This window comes from Nothoprocta perdicaria, unplaced genomic scaffold (assembly GCF_003342845.1).
Source record: "Nothoprocta perdicaria isolate Ctin4 unplaced genomic scaffold, notPer1 scaffold_41, whole genome shotgun sequence".
NCBI classification, from domain to species: Eukaryota; Metazoa; Chordata; class Aves; order Tinamiformes; family Tinamidae; genus Nothoprocta; species Nothoprocta perdicaria.
Genome location: NW_020455655.1, coordinates 4,160,461 through 4,177,481, shown reverse-complemented (window position 1 = coordinate 4,177,481; position 17,021 = coordinate 4,160,461). Strand labels below are relative to the sequence as shown.

Below are 17,021 nucleotides of genomic sequence, written 5' to 3'. Positions count from 1 at the left end.
AGTGAATCATTACTAACAAATTTTATTTATATAGTAGATTCTATGATTTTGCCTGTTCTTAACATTTTGATGAAAGTCTTACAAGGCTTAATTCATTTTTAACAGACTTGCTTTCTACAGACTATTGCTTTATATAATGGCCTCTATACAGAGGTGTTTCAAGARAACAAAATATTCTGCCTGAATCACTTATACCCATGTGGGATGAACAGCTTTGGGAAGTAGATTTCTCTTCATTAGCTACTGAGATAGCTCAGGCAGGCAGTTAAAACTAGATGTCTACATTTCAAACAGTGTATAAAAAATAACAGGAAGTCTATGATTGTCCACTGAAATTTCCTACCATTTTTATTTGGCTTTTATCCTTGTCCAAAGCCCATTCCAGTGCTGCCCCCTGCAATACTCACCAAAACATGATTAACTTCACATGAATTAATTTTTAATGGTGCTTCAATGGCACAAAGTGTCCTTTCCTTTTCATGTCATCCTAGTTCCCCCYAAACACTACCCATTTGAGCCCATTCCCTGAGTCTTCTGGGGACTACAGACAGGCTGGACAAGATGAACTCATGCTGGAATGAAAGCTTGCTGCAGGATTTATACCAGAGAAGGTGACTGCTCTTGCTGAAATAGATCTGGAAGACAGAGATCTATAACCCAGTATTTGCTCTGTTATAACTTGCTGTGTAATTGCTAATAATGTGAATCTTGGTCTTTTTAGAATGAGCACAATGCCTACATATGCCCCAAAACATGATACAAGCCCAATTTCTTTTGACACATTTCAAATTCTAGGATGCAACGTGCCACAGAAATAAGGAGGAACATAAAGTCTGCTGATGAAGACTTCMACTGAAGCATTGATGCTTTCCATCAGGGTAATATTTTATGGAGGAAAATTTCTTTTGTCTGAAAGAAAAGTCAGAATGGCGGATTATAGATCTATGTTAATGCTGCTTGTGGATGAGTCAGTATATGCAGTCTTTTGGGAAAGATGGATAATTAAATCAGCATTTGGCCTATTGTCTCCTGACACCGAACTTTCAGTAATTTAATCATACCACACATATATATATTTTGGTCAGACAATAATGCAGAGCATGTGTAACTCATGCCACATCCCACGGCCGTTTATCTTCTGGATAATTTTAGGAATGCCAGTGCTGGTTACACTTTGGACCAGGTTGGTGGAATGTCTACCAGTAAATCTTAATGTTTCCATGTAGTGCATATTTTTGTCAGAATGAAGGACTTTGTACCCACTTAGTTCAGCTTCCTTTTATAGCAACCTGCTAAACTGTTTGTAAAAACATATCATAGTTTGGGCTATATTTAGTGAAGTTAATTTATAACACTCTTAGGAGTGGAAGAATGGTTTTCAGCAATAGCACAGAAGAGTCAGCAGGTCTGGGCTGGATGATCGACTTTGGCACAATGGGATGTTACCTAACTACTACTTCCTGCCGCCTTGCCAGCAGAGGCTTAATTAGTAGAATTTGAGTGGCCTGTGACTGGACAACACCAGTAATATCATTAATAATGACCAAAGAGGCAGAAATATTCAAGAAATATGTCCAATTTTTAACTGGAAAAAAATTTGGATGAAATGTATCTTAAGATACAATGTTTGATGGTAAGTAATACTGCCTATTCTGGCAATAGTTGAGGAGGATGCTGAATTGCAGTTCTTCAAGATAAATCTTCAAGATTTAARATCAGCAGGACCAGATAATTTCCACTCATGAGTTTCATCCAAGAGGAGAATTAGTGACTCAAGAACAGCTTGGACTGCTAATGGCTCAGTATTGCTTGGGATATAAGAAAGTTTTCAGAGGCTGCTCACAGGAATTATGTATATACAAACCTGACCCCTATCACAGACATCACAGACACAGAAGAAAGGGGACAGCTGTCATGAAGCCTTTATTAATAAAGAGATAAAGGAGGATGTGAGTCAACAATGAATAAAGAAAAAAATCACTTTGCCAAGTTCACAATATCTTTTATGATGATATTGCAAAATTGGTGATAATRGTAACAACAATGATGACTTTGACAGGACATTTGCCTTGATATGACATGGGATTCTGAGAAATGACTACTTGTATGATACAAAACACGGCACATATTAAATTGATTACAAGCTAAGTGATACAGCAGTAGATAGCTCTACTTTTATCACTTGAGAGATGTTTGGAGTAAGTTTTGGAGGACAGTCACATTTTTTGAAGTTAACTTCTATGTTGTTTTGGAAATTAAGACCAGTTTAAATTGCGAAATGTATTACCTGAAGTTGATCTTGATGAAGTCTCATAGGGCCAAACTGCACATCTGTAACTGGTGCCTAGAAAAAATAAAAAAAGGGATGATATGAATACATATACACACACAGGGAAGAGGAAAAAAGAGCCACATTAAAGAAGACATTCACCCCTGGCTCACAGATACATTGTTGTTGCTATGAAGCTGCTTCTTCACGAAGATCTTGGTCAGCTTTTGGAAATTTATATTCAAACCAGAGTGAAGGCAGTTACAATGCAACATGCTATATTCCAAGTCCTTTTTTTATTGTTACTTTACACAAAGTAATGGATTAGTCATGAATCTTTAGTAGACGTATTCTTTTCCTGTACCCTCTGTGTTACCTCAACTGTTCAGCAAACCACGGAAGCATTTAAAAATGCTTTCTTTTAAACAACATAAATAACTAATCCACAGGAGAATGGTCAAAATGCGTAAATCAACTTTTAGAATTTCACAAGCCTCAGGTGCCTGAGGGCGACACAAAAGGACACGAATGTAATTTCTCCGAGGCTGCACGGCTGCCTTCCCCTCTCCATCCCTCACAGCAGCGAGGGTTTCGTGCTTAGCTCGCGACTGCGACGTGACCACCCTGCTGCAAAGGCCGCGGTGCCCGGGACGCCTCCCCGAGCCAGCGCGTCCACCGTCCGAACAACACAGGCAAACGGCTAGCTCGGGATCCAAGCTCCGGGCTGGGATCTTGCCCTCTCGTGTCCCACTTCAACTAGTGGAGCTCAGCGATCAGAGGTGAGCTCTTTGATACCATTAATCATCAGCGGCGWGACTGGAGCGCTAGCCGGGCTGGGAATGAAGCTCTGAGGGAGTGAGAAGCACTCGGGCACATGGAGGGAGGCTCTTTGGGACCCTGCAGGTTAGAGCCCGGGGAGGCAACTGCCTGCACCTTCGTGTGCTTAACGGGAAACACTGCTTGCATTTCAGAAATGAAAACCAGAAATCAACAATGTTGGTGATTCAAGAAATCCAACAGAGCTCAACCAGYGGTCCTTTCACGCACAGACTCTTTAAAGGTATCTGGAGCAAAAAATCAGGAGAAAATTGCTTTTGGCAATGCAGTGCATAGAAGACATCTCTGGATTCACATGCACAGGGAAAAGATCTAGGGAGCACAAAGGTAGCATTTTTACACTGTTGTTTTTCAAAGTAAAACCACATCTGAAGAGTGGATTTATTCCTTTGCAGYCTAGATTTTTTTCCAATAAGTAATTTAAAGGAACCATCAGCACATCCCACACGCCACAGAAAAATCTCTCAAAATTGCACGCTCTATTGTTCCTGCAACCTTATTGCTCCATTGCTCAGCCCTCAAATTTACTCTTGCTTGGATCAACTTGGAATTTATCAGTGTAGCTTTAAATGAACAAGAAGCATGAGTCAAGCAAAAATGCCAACATTCTGCCTGCAAAACACCCTAGAAACTGGTGTTTGACAATGTTATTTAAGGGGGCTGATGTTAAAATGCCATGAAGGGGGGTTCAGATTTACTCTCTCAGGCAATTCTGGACTGGATTGGCTTAGTTTAAACACCCTCYGAGCAATTTTTCTTATTTCAGGACTGAAAATCTTTCTTTAGTAGGAAAAAATCAAGCTGCTTTATTCTGCCTTTTGGCTCATCACCCAGCTATAAAACATCTGCACTAGCAAACAGCAGATACTTTTACCGATGATGCACAGAGCCAAATTCAGCTCTTTTCACCACAGTGTCACTGGTTTTGCAACACTGACCATACCAAACATTTAATGCAGATCAGCAGGATTTCAGCACAAACACCCAAAGGATGGAGAGGGAGCATATCCATTGAGCAAGAGATGCCATTTTTACAGTCACTCCCTTTACCATAACCACCCTTTCAAGTAAAACATTGAATATTTATTTCGTGTGCTGCAGCTGCCAGCACAGAGCAGTGGTTTCAGATTCACCAGGAGATGGGTCCCAGGTAAAAGATTCAGACCCAGAACTGAATTTCACTTAAGTTTGGGGATATCTAAACCTACTGTCTCACTCCTAATCCACGTGAAGCAATAATGAGATAAACACAGCACTGCCAGCCAGGGCTTTTCAGAAGCTTTTTTTCTTTAAAAGCTTTTTGAATGAATACTCATCGAAGGATTAAAAGGCTGGTGATAAAGTCCAAGGCAGACCTGAGCATCTCCTGCTCCCAGAGGCCCAGTCCTACTGTGACCACWGATCATTCAGCCAGGTTGGACCCCAAAATTCACACTTGGAGCCAGGCACTGTCACGTGCAGCCTTGCTTAGGTTAATACCATTTTTCATTGTGTTTTGAAGGACTCTTACATACAGCCAAACCCTGCTCAGGCTGAACACAAAACTCGGCTCCAGGGAGGTGACAGGCTGCCTCACTGCAAGCAGAAAATTAAGATTTGCTCTACAGAGAGTTCACAYGCTCTGGAAAACAGTTTTGTGCCAGCAACCTGTGGCCATTTCTGCACTGAAAATACCTGTGTATGCACCATTTAAGCTTAAGTTACAAGCTATGCCTGAAAGAAATAACCTGTTTTGTTACATGTTAACTCACTGTTCTGAGTAGAAGAAAAACCCCGTTCTGCATCTCAGCTGGAAAATTTGATGAAGTCCAGTTAATTCTTAATCCTGCTGAAATCTGCTCAAATAACTTGATTAACCACTTCAGCTTCATATGTGCAGCTGGTAGCACTGAGAAATGACCTGCTCATTAAGCCCTGTGTCAGAAATCATGTTACTGTCAAGGCTTCCGCAAGGATTAGCAAAAACTCTTGACTACCAGGGAACTAAATGAGCTTTAAAAATACTGCTAATGGTACCTAATAGCTCTAATTCAAGCTTACAATAAAATCAAGCCCAGGCAAAGCTCACACACAGAATAACTGCACAAACACATCCTCAGCCGCKCGCACATTCTGCCTGTTCTGCCTTGAAGGACGTGCCCGCTCAGAAGAGGGGACGCACGCACCTCCTCAGGTTGACTGGCACACGTGCCAGCCTTGCCAKCTGGGCACAACCCCTAAGAAAGAGCACAGGAAAGCAGGCCCAGAGCCAGGAGCAGGTTCTTGGGACTGACCACAACTGAGCGGAGCTTCTTGCCCAGGAGGTCCAGCGCAACCTGCAGGGGTAACCAGAGCGTCTGCACGTGCGGCAGCCACCAAGTCCAGCACATCCCGACCTACTGACTACACAGTCTTTAGAAACTCCTTCTTCAGCCAACGCCGCCTCGGAGGGCAGCCCATCGCTCAGGCCGACAGGGTAAGGAGGGTCCTGCTGCAGACCCCAGAGCTTTGGGGCTCAGCGCAGCCCCACTGCTGCTCTGTCCCAAGGACGGCACCAGGGCTCATGAGCACGAAAAGAGAAATGCTAGAATAGACTGCAATAGGAATTAATCCTCAGCCTTCTGAAAAGGCAGCCCACGGACTATAAAACATGCCCAAAAGGRACCACAACTGCAGCCCAGTTCTTCTGGATTCGGGGAGCGAGAGATGACGTGTGAAGCCGGCTGCYGACAAGGAACCTGCAGGCAGCTCTAAGCGCAGCTTGGCTATGCCAGYATCAAGGGTTTAATCGCTCTGCTGAGGGAGACAGCAGTTAATCAGSTGCAGGCTGCTTCAAAGGCTGGTGCACAGCGAGCGCGGCCATTTTACGTTCTCTGAACACACTCAACCACGGCTGCCTGTTACTCTTTCTAAAGCTTTGCCCTATTCCAACAGCATCTTTTCTGCCCTGTGAAACCAGGCCTGGCCCTGGCACAAGGCGAGAACCTCTCAAGGCRACAGGATGAGCCACGTACAGGATTCCTGCCAAGCTGGAAGGTCTTTCTCCAACTGCTGCGCCCAGCCTYGTGCAAGGCTATGAATGACCCGCATGCTGCAGCCACTACCCTGCAAGCACCGAAACTGCTGATTGAAATACTTGGTGTTTCCAGTGTCCGGAGATAAGTGAATGTTTGGTAAATAAAAACAACTGGAAGAAGCTTAAAACAGACAGACCCAAACAACTGTGACTGATCAGATTAAAGTACAACCAACTCAACACTGACCTGACATAACCTGCTAAAGTACTTCTCGCTGTGAGTCATTTCTCACATCTTAGCGGAACCAAACATAGAGGAATGGTCTGTTCACAACTGCTAYATTTTTTCCTCCTTTAGTGAGGAAAACCTTCAACGAGTTTGCTCAGCGAAGAAATGTAACAGGGACTAAAGGGTGGAAATGAAGCCAGTTTGATCCACACGCTCGCTATGGTGATGAACTGCTCGGTCAGAGTGTGGGACACATCAAAGAGGTGGCATCCCACAGGTTTCCTGTTTGCTGCAGTTCTCATATCTTGGCTTGCTCCAAATGCCTCTCTTGCCAGGACTAATTGGAAAGGAGAGCAAACCTCCCAAAAGGGCAGAGTCAGCCCCCCCACACCCCAAATCCTTCCATGTTAACTACCACGCTCCGGCTAGGGATAGGCCAACCCACTGCATTCTGAGGCCAATTTTCTTAAATCACTTTTTTTATGATGTTTCTGCAGGACGTCTGTGCACGGCCCACGCTCAGGCAAAGCCAGGGCTGCTGCGGGAGCCCCTGGCCCCGGAGAGCGGGTGGCTCCCCTCAAACCTCCCCCCAAACCACAGCGACGGCCCCGTCCCTCCCCGAGGAGCAGCGGGAAGGGTTTCTGCTCCTGCTGCTTCTCTCCTCTTTTCCAAATCAGCATTTGCAGGAGAAGCAGCCACCCATTCCCCCCACCACTGACTTGCACAAAGAAGTGACATAAACTTTTCCGAGCGGATTAGCGATGACAAGAAGTGACATAAACTTTCGCCGAGCGGATTAGCCATGGAAACTCTTGCTGTACGGCTGCTATCTGCCTCGTGCGAGCAGACAACAGGAGGAATATTTCTGTTAATAGTTTAACGCTAAGTAACTGCCTGCTCCAATGAAGACTTCAGGCTGAAGGCYCTGACTCATCCTCACGTGACAGGGATAACTGCAACGATTAGACGTGGGGCTTTAGCACTGCTCTCAATGGGCTCCTGCCAGCAAAATTCATCATTTTACTTGGATCAATATTTGATCACAACACAACAATGTGTTTTATTTTGTTTTAAACCATATACTTAARTTCTGTACTAGTTGTACAACTTAACCAGCAAAGGTAGGAGTTCACACAGAAACATGCAGATAGTTTCAATCAAGAGGGGCTACGAGCATTAGGAATGTTAAAATARTTTGAATTATGATTATTCTAAAAAAAAGAGTTGAGTTTTACAAAGGAAGAAAAAGGAAAAACATTCTTCTTCTCAGCTTGCTGTTTTAAGTGCARATTTACCACCCTAGAGAGGGAAAGCTCAAGTGGACTCTCAGATTTTGGACTGTAYCTTGACCTTTCCCCGATTCAGGATCTATTCATTGCAGAAATGTGAATCCCAGATGATGACGCCCTTTCTCAAAAACCTCCAGCAAGAACACCTGGATGTTAGAGCTAGGAACTAACCCAGCGGGTCCCAGCTGGCCCGATAACAGCACCAATCTGCTCCACACACTTAGATCAGCTTGCGCTTCTCCCTGAACACAAGGGACTTTGTGACCTGATGGGGCCAACGTTCCTGTGCCAGAATGACTCTGAGCTATGGGTTTTGACTATTCACGTTCTTCTTTCTTTATAACTTTCATCATTTGTGACATATATGAATATTAATACAACCCACGGTCATTTACCTACTTATTTTTCAGTGAAAATCTGCTTAAGGAGAGAATTCAAAACTTCTTAGTTCACAGCTTCCTATTTTCCACAGATTTCCCTATATTCTGCTACATACTTAACACCATGTTTAAATGCTCCTTCATGGTATCATTAGGTTATAATACATATCAGCAGTACAAGTTACATACAGCACTGGTTTACCAGATCTTTGCACAAAACACAAGGGTTTATTAGAAGACAAAAAATAATATATATATAGTCTACAGGCTGAATTCTGACCTGCTCAGCAACAATGAAATTTCATAGTAACTCTAGTAACTCCACTGAATACAAAGAAAATATGCTGGATTTATTCCAGTGTAAATGAAGTGGGAGTCTGTCCCCACGCAGTTATCCCCTCTTGCTGTTTGGAGGTCACAACATGCTGAAGGAAAGAGGGAACAAAGCGTCCAAGGTTATCTGCCTTTGCTCAACACGCTCAAGGGCAAAGGTAAGAAGAGCTCTTAAGGACCCTAAACTGCAAGCAGTCAGTTCACGCCTTGCAGAAATCCAGACAGAGAGTTCAAATGGCAGCTAAATTTTACCCAAACTGTTGTTCAGCCTAAATGAAAGCTGTTAATTCCAGCCTTCRACATTTTTTCCTATTTTTGTTTCATAAAAGATGCAGACAAATGTCAGGCTCAATAATTTACGTAATAACAGCATTCTGACTCAGAACAATTTGCTTTGATAAAATCTAGTATGTACATTAATTTAAATCTGGTTCACACTGGTACATCTCTGTCAACAACACAATGCAGATTTAGATCTACAGCTACAGGTACAAAAACCACTCAAGGTTCTGCTGTGGTATCTTTTTTTCCTTAATCTATTTTCTGTTTAAAAGCCATTCCTGTAAGAATTTTTTCTGTAATGCTGTCATTTAACAACAGGCAATGCATGCAAATGGGTTACACACTCTGTTTCCTTAATCCATTTCTTAAATTTAAAAACAGTGGTGAATAGTTTTCTATAAACTGGCCAAACTCTGGCCTCTGTCCCTTCACTAGTACCGCAGAATTTGGAYAGTTTGCAGTTTTGCCAGATGAAAACCTTTACTGAATGTAATGCGATGCCAAACAGCCAGAGGAGGCTGTTAGACTCACCCCATTAGTCCTGAGCCCCTAACTTCACATTTATCAGTCTTAAAGACCAACCTTTTTCCTCATCTTCCACTAGTCTGTCTAGAGAAAGGTTTCAAGAAAACCAAATTTCTCATTAAGTTAATTAGAGGATTAGAGAAATCCAGGACTAGACTGCACCAGTCCTGACCTTCCTGGAGATCTGAAGCAAGGATTTGATCCTAACCGATCCCAAAGGCCTCCTGAATAAACAGGTATCTACCTAACAAATCCRTCCTGGACTTTTGGCTGCTCATCTCATCACAAAAGAAGAGAGCTCAACCTCCATGGTGGAGCAGTCCATCTCAGTGAGGGAGAAGCAGTCCTGAGGACCCTTCCGACATTTGGCTCCGCGTTCCGCTTCCCTGCAGCCTACATATGCCAACCAGCATTATATATGTTTGTTTCTTTGCTTGTAATCTGGGCCTAATTCCCTATTGCATTTCTTCAGTGTTATTCCAGTGCAATAAGTAAAGTTAAATTAGCCCAGAGCTGGAGAAACACTGTTATGAAATCAGGTCCCCTGCCTTCTAGCACACTTAGACACAACTGCGGACTCCCATTTTGCCTCTTTTATAAATTCTCCCCTTAATCGTTACAGGAAATTTCTGTTATCATACTGTATGGTGTTAATAAAAGCAAAACGCTTCATTTTTGTTGGGAAAAACTAACGATGCTGTCCCAAAGTGACTCCTCTGGTTATTTGTGATGTGGTAAGGCCTGGGCGGCCTCTGGCCCAGACTGGTGGCCCACTGTGGTAAACTGTCCGATTACAGCAGTAAAAAGCAGTCAGCAACCCCTACGGTTGTTAAAGGTCAGAACTTTAACACAGATCATGCGAATAATTTGGGGGGGGGTTGAGTTCTCAGTAGGATATTCAAGTAATAAACTAAATATTACCACCGAGCATGCCTACAGTACTCTTCTTACAGGGATCTGAATGCTCACAGAGGTAGAAACYGCAGCCGTTTCCATTTTGGCAGACAGGGCAAGTGAAGCAGCAGGAGGGACAGATGGTCCCAGCTCCTGGAAGGGCCTGAGCTCACAGTGCCCCTTGACTGGCTCCCCATCTCTCCTCATCTCCCGCGTTCCCCAGCCCATGGACAGYAGCAGCAAACGCAATGCTGGCACAACAATGCCCAATGCCTGCAAAATGCCACTGATTTCAAACATCAAAACTGATGCTTTCTGACAAGTCAAACCCAATTCAGATTRCAACTGTAAACCACGGCATTATGTGGTTCCAAGGCAAGCAGGTAAAACTCTAGCAAAGCGACTATGCAAATCTGACACCATGAYTCCTCACTTTTAATGGACCATACATAGAAAAGGAATTGAATAAATTGCAAACAAGCCAGAAAATGAAAGTCATCTACTCATTAAACCACACTGACTTTTTCTATCCAMGGATCACGATATCAAATGGAAAACAGTCTTCTCACAACACTAAGTTCCCAAATCTAGCAGGCTGTACTTGCTGGAGCGTCTCCCTGACTCTGAGACCCTTCTTGGATGGACAMCCCACACCCTGCTGTGCATGAGGATGTTGCCCTTAATCTACTTGTCTGTTCACATTAAAAGATAAAAAATGTGAATTGTACAGGTCTTAGCAACCCTGGAGACATGAATACCCTTGAAACTGGTCCGTGCCCCTTGGGCCTCATTTTGTCAGATGCTTTTATAACTAATCAGCACTGAATTTAAATACTCTAAACCACCAGTCTTCCAACTGCAGAGGGCTCTCTGGGCTCTGCCTTCAGGTTCTGCTCTGACTGAAAAAATTATCACCTTAGGCCCAAGCTTCTCCATAGAGGCCACATAGGCACAAATCTTCCTCTGGAGGCTGTGGAGCTTGCCCACTCTGGAATGCTCCCTAAACTGCAGCCAAGCATTTCTGTGTGGTAAGGCCATGCYGTAAAACATTTGGAGTTATATCTTATGCTACAGAGAAAACCGGCAGCTTAAATGATCTGGCATGTACTTTAGAAGAAAACTTTAAACCCTATAATAATGGTTTTCTATACATAGGTTGCAGAAATAGCTGCCTTTATCAATGGAAAACCAGCAGTAAGAACAGTTTTGGTTCTTCAAAGTCAAATGCAGCTTTTCCTGCTATGCTATCTTTTCAGAGAGTCCAGTTCAAGGGCAACAGCAATGGAATGCACAACATGAAAAAAATGAATCACTTCAGATGAAATAAGGACGTTTTAAAGGTGTCAGGAGCTAAATCTGTGTTTTATTTGTGTTGACAAAATTCAGCTGGAATGCTCTGCACATCAGAGAGAAAATGCCTTCCAAAGCCAGGCATCCCCAGTGCTTTGGGCATTCTTGTAAATAMGGGTTGTAACCACTTTGCCAAGTCACCTCCCGGGCAGCCAGACAGGATGCACACGTGGAGGCTGCATCTTGCTCCCTCCCTGTGCCTGTGCCAGGCCCCTCCAGTAACGCGGCCCGCTCTGTTCTCCCCCTTGCAGCCAGGCCCAGCCGCACTCCGGGTCTCACAAATCATCTAACAGATGCCACAAAAAAGAGAGGCACGCGTGAATTCCAAGAAGCCTTGCAGGGCCATCTTTTCTCCTCACAGAGCCTGCCTATCCCACTGGCTGCGCAGCTGTAGTCAAGCTCTGGGAACCAGCTACCCCCTTGTGCCATGGGATCAAYGGGCAGAGAAGACGGAGAGGAAATCAATCGTCGAGTCATGCAGGTGATCAGTCAAGAAACATTCAAAACGTGAAATACGTTATCGCTGCAAAGAAATAAACCCAGCGCTGGTTTTACCAGCATGTCTGCCTCCCTGGGAGCGAGCTTCCCGGGCGCATCCTGCCGGCCCAGGTGGACKCTGTGCTCTCCCTCCCCCAGGCCCGCAGCACAAGCGGCGCATTCTTCGGGCCGAGGGCAACGCTTCCCGCCTGCCTTTTCACAGCTGAGCTGCGCTGCACTCGGGGAGATGTAAATCCGGCACAGTAGCTGTATTGTTTGATATTATTAAGGCTGCTTGCTCTCTTGTAACTCTGCCGAAGATCTTGSTGTACAGCAATAACCTCTAAGCAATAACCTTTTTCATCTATCAACAAGTTCTCTCTCTAGCAGACACCACTTGCTAGTTTAATTTTGGTGATGACTAGAGATGCACTGGGCTACTAGAGAGATCACACCACTGTCGATAGGTGCTCCATTCTTTTCTTTACACATGTGTGAAATTTGGTGTTGTTTTTCATTAAACCACCTGGACTTGACGAGGCTCAGCTGRCTACAAGGAAATTCCAGTCCATCAGGAAAATTTGCAGTTACTTTTGCTTTACATCAAACAAACTTCTCATGCCTTCGTCTATCAATGCTGCAATTGCCACAGACAGACCAAKCAAAGCAAGAAAGAACAAAAATAGCACGAACCAGCCAGTGAAGCTGCTAAGCCTTCTAGTAGATCTTCTTTATTTGCCCTGAGTGTCCCCTGGTTCAGGAACACTTTTTTATTGCCATTAACATCCTATTGCTCACCTTGCTGTCACGGAAGTCATGCACCTTAGCGTATTTAAAAGCTCAGGGAAAGCACTTGAGAAGCAGAAAACAGATAAAATCACCTGGGCCACAAGCTGAGAGCCTGAACTGCTTCCCAAAAAGCTGCAGGCTCCCAGTGAGGCAACCAAGGAATTTTTATGAGCAAAAAGTGTATAAATCTCCTCATTAAAAGGTACCACCTAAAGTTCTAAACTGGGGGAACCAATAGATCAGACTCCTTTGCTGACCATAGTAATTTTTCCTAGCTGCTGTATCCACTAGCAGAAACCTCCAACTCTGGGAGCAGGACACATTTCCAAACTGCCTCAGTTGGCCCCCAGCAAACTGCTATCTGACCAGCCAGGCAGGCAGCAAGCAAAGGTTACTCCTCGTGCCGAGCGCGGCACCCTTGCTGGTGCGGCTCCCAGCTTGTCTCACACAGCCCGGCTTCCATGTGTGCTCGGGAAGATGACAGGCTCCTCTGAGACGACGGTGAACGATGGAGCTGCCTCCTTTTCCTTCCTTCCCCCGTGCTCCAGCTGCCCACCATGCAAAACRCCCCGGCACCCATTCCCCAGGTCTGCCTGGTAAGCGGCCGGACACGACGGGCACGCGGGGCTGCTTCAGACGCGCTCATGCCGTGTGCGGCCCTAGAGTGGCTCGAGCAGATGGTAGCGATGCAGCCCACGGGACTCCGAGCTCACAGGTGGTGTAAGTGCAAGGTCAGTGGGACAGAGACCAACAGAGAAATGAGAAATGTTAAATGGCATTAACAAAAATTCCAGCATTTGTCTTTATTGACRTGTGTTTTCCAAGCTAAATGTGTCTACTGATATTTGAGAAAACCAAAAGGAGCGGCTCTTGGCACTCAGCCCTTTTCTAAGAAGAGATCCTGTCTCCACTAAATGGAAGACGACTGAGGACTGTGGGCACATTTACGCCATCTTTTAAGTAAAATACTAGGAAATTCACCACAATGTGCTCTTTTTTACTCAAAAACTTAGGCCTATTTTTCTCTTGCACCAATGACCAACCCAACAGGGTAACTCTGGGTTTTATCTTAAGGACAAAAACTGACCAAGAGGTTTAAGGCCGCTGAGGTCCCTTCCTCTTGACTACAGGCAACTCGCTCACTAGCTGAGGGGATGAGTGAGCAGCTTCCTCTAACACAGATGCCTCTTCATTTCAGAGGACCTACCAGGGAGTTTGAAACTTGACACGGGTCTTGTATAGAGTCTAGCTCAGGGCTTGTGCCAGCCCACAGCACTCATTAAATCTTACATGCTCAGGAGATGGGATTACTCTTTTTTTCTGAAGTACAGTAGAACCTTTTTACAGTTATGCCAAGCCTCCACACTTTGCACGTCTTTACTAAAGTGGGGTTTTCGTTATAATCAGATTTGCAATTAAGCAGAATTTGACGCCGCAAGACAGCTTTTCCTTCTAATTCTCTCGTAAACTGAATTCCCCTCTATCTGCATTTGTGGTAGAAACACTATTTTATTTAATTTTGCCAAAAACTAATATCAGATGAAAAACCTTTAGCTATATTGTTACTTTCAATGCAATCTCTGCAGGTTCTACCTACAAGGAACATTTACGTTTGAAAAGAATTGCTGAATCTGTGGAAAAAAAGATACSACTCATATAAAATACGCTATTAAGGAGCATGTTTTCTCTGTAGAAATGCCTAAGCGACAAATATGTTACCATCTCCCAGTAAAGTTTCATAAGACTAAGGCTATAGCAACTGTGGTCTCAGCAGAGCAGTGTCCCACTAGGCAGCTCCTTCTTCATAAACAACCCGTTGACAGGGAAACTCTTCCAGCGCTGCCGTCATAGTTGCTGAGACACAAATTCAGTTGGGTATCAAACATCCACCCGGGGTGAAATCCTGCCCACAGTGAAGTTCATTGACATAAGCACTCTCCCAAGGTATAACATTTGTATTTCCCAAGCAGATTCAAGTCATAATTGTGCAAATAATAACCTATAGAAGTTGAAAAGCCTCATAGAAATCTTTATTTTAATCTGGAGGCTTCCAGGAAAGAGACATTATCTGGAGATAGCTGCCTTGGATACTTCTACCAGTTTCATGTGGACAGCAAGACTTTCACAGGCTCTTGCTGCAGTCAGTCTTTGAAGGGAAGACCAGAAGCACAGATCAAGGAGCACATCGGGCAAGAAGAGAAGATGTAGAAATACTAAATAAGTCTAGAACTTAAACACAGGTATGCAGCAGATGCACRGAGAAGCACAGCATAAAATCATTAATCCACATAAGACAGAGCCAGCAGCAGTTAAMAAGGTATATTTGGTTAAGCCCGTGCAAGCCCTCCATGTGTCACATCGACAGTCCTTTTTGAAGGGTCCTTCCCCATCCTACAGCGTGAGGAGGATTTGGGAAGCTCTTTGCCAGAAGCTTCATTTCTCTCCTCTGGGTGCAAGATCAGAGCAGAGTCAAGGCTGGTGTAGCAAAACAGCTATGCAAAAAGGTTGACCGGTGGGTAATTTTCACATTTCTGCACAATTTTGCCAACATCTAAGTCTACCTAGCTCATCTGGAAAGTGCTGATATTGTAGCTGGGGTTCGTACAGACTACCTTAACAGGTAGGAAATAGGCTGGGAGTCAGTGCTSTGGCATGCACGAGGAGCCTCAGGTCCCCTGACCACCACGAAGGGGCTGAGCTGCTCTGTCACCTGCCACTGGGCTCCAGGCTGCAGCGTTTGATCAGACATTGGCCTCCTCGTTTCACTTGAGTGTCAACACTGAACTAGAAGGAGGAGCTGCATGAAACAGAGAGGCTCTACTTAGAGGTTATACAACCAAACAATGCCAAAATAACCTATGCAAAAAAAAGTATCCAATTAGTTGCAAGGCAAACTGACTTCTGTCCAAAACCCACCTCTCCTGAGATGCAACTGCTGGCATCTGATGAGATGGAAGCTCATTTAATGTGTTKTGCAGCTACGCAAAATACACTTCCAGCCTGAACATATCTGCTTTCTCACTCTGCTGACTGTGCTAAGAAAGGATGCAATGGGCCCGGGCCTTCTACTGCGAGTGGGAAAGCTTCATGCCAAAGAACAAGAACAAACAAGAGAAAATAGACATTAAAGTCCCGTCTGGCGACACCATTAACAAGTTCACAGGCACCATTTCCTTCTTCCTCCCCTGCACCAAGTGTTTCTTCCCAGACAGTGATCCAGACTGCTGATAGCTCTGGCAGGGAGCTTTTACCAGAAATTCGAGCAGGAAGTGTTAATTTGCAAGCCTCTGTGTCCTCCCTCCGGGAAGACGGACGCTAGATCCGCACAGCCCAACTACGGGCACTGGGAGCAACTCAGACCCACTTGCAACACGCAGCAGACGCACGTCCGGAGATCTCTAGCAAAGCTGAATAAAACACCAACTGTTCTCGTTTATTTTCTTTCTCTTATTTCCTCCAAGCAATGAAATACCAGAAGAGCATCCAAARCAAACAGAACAATTCTATTAATGAAATATCCAATTTTGTAAGTTTTGTGGCATGACTCTGAGCTCTGCCTGATTTCTAGGATACAAAACCTTACTGGAAATCTGTAGGGYTCAATTAAAAGAACACCATTGCTGAATGTAAAACATTTCTAAAATCAGTCTAACACTAAAGATAATTAGTGTAAAATAGTAAATATAACACAGAAAGTACTACTTCAGATATCAGGGAAAAATAAAGAGTTTTTAGAACTGAAATCCAATGTTCCAAGTAAAAAAATAACCAACCAAAAAAACCCASAGATTCACTTTATGAGTAGTTCCAACAAATCTACAGTAAAATTATGGCTTACTTGAAGAATTTAAAAATCAAAATAAACCTATTGGCTTGATAAAGAATGACATGACTCTTAGAAAGCTTTACTACTTATATAGATTACCTAACTTTTCTTCCTCTATGAACTTTGCACGTAAGGCTGCAATTACTCCCTACTGGAACAGGAGAGAACAGTGTTCTTGATTAGGAATGCTTTTATCAATCATGGGAAGTTTCATTTGATTTGTTTYATGTGTTTGCATGTTCCTTTGAACCAGGAAAAACGTCCTTACCACATTCATATTTGTGTGGTTAGCAGATTTCTCTGCCTCTGTTTTGTCCTTATCCTCCAAAGACAAAACAAATGGTGGATTTCTTAAATATTCAACTTTGCAGTTTTCATACTACGTTGAGGCAGTGATATATTTTGACTAGCTGCTTGAAGCACTGACATGCTCACCCTAGGAAGCTGCCACAAACACCAGTGTTCTGCTAGTAACATTGGTTTTTAATCATTGCTTAATTTGAAACGAGGTGTTGCTCTCTGGATGACTTCAGAATATAGTATGAG

The 17,021-nt window shown here is 43.9% G+C and overlaps 1 protein-coding gene across 1 annotated transcript in view; it reads right to left on the bottom strand.

Moving 5' to 3' along the window:
• The window catches only part of PDE8A (phosphodiesterase 8A), a 109,477-nt gene that overhangs the window by 29,758 nt on the left and 62,698 nt on the right, over window positions 1-17,021 (bottom strand). The window contains exon 2 of the mRNA XM_026045802.1: window positions 2,288-2,344. Coding sequence (XP_025901587.1) covers window positions 2,288-2,344 — 57 coding nt within the window. The remainder of the gene's footprint in view (window positions 1-2,287; window positions 2,345-17,021) is intronic.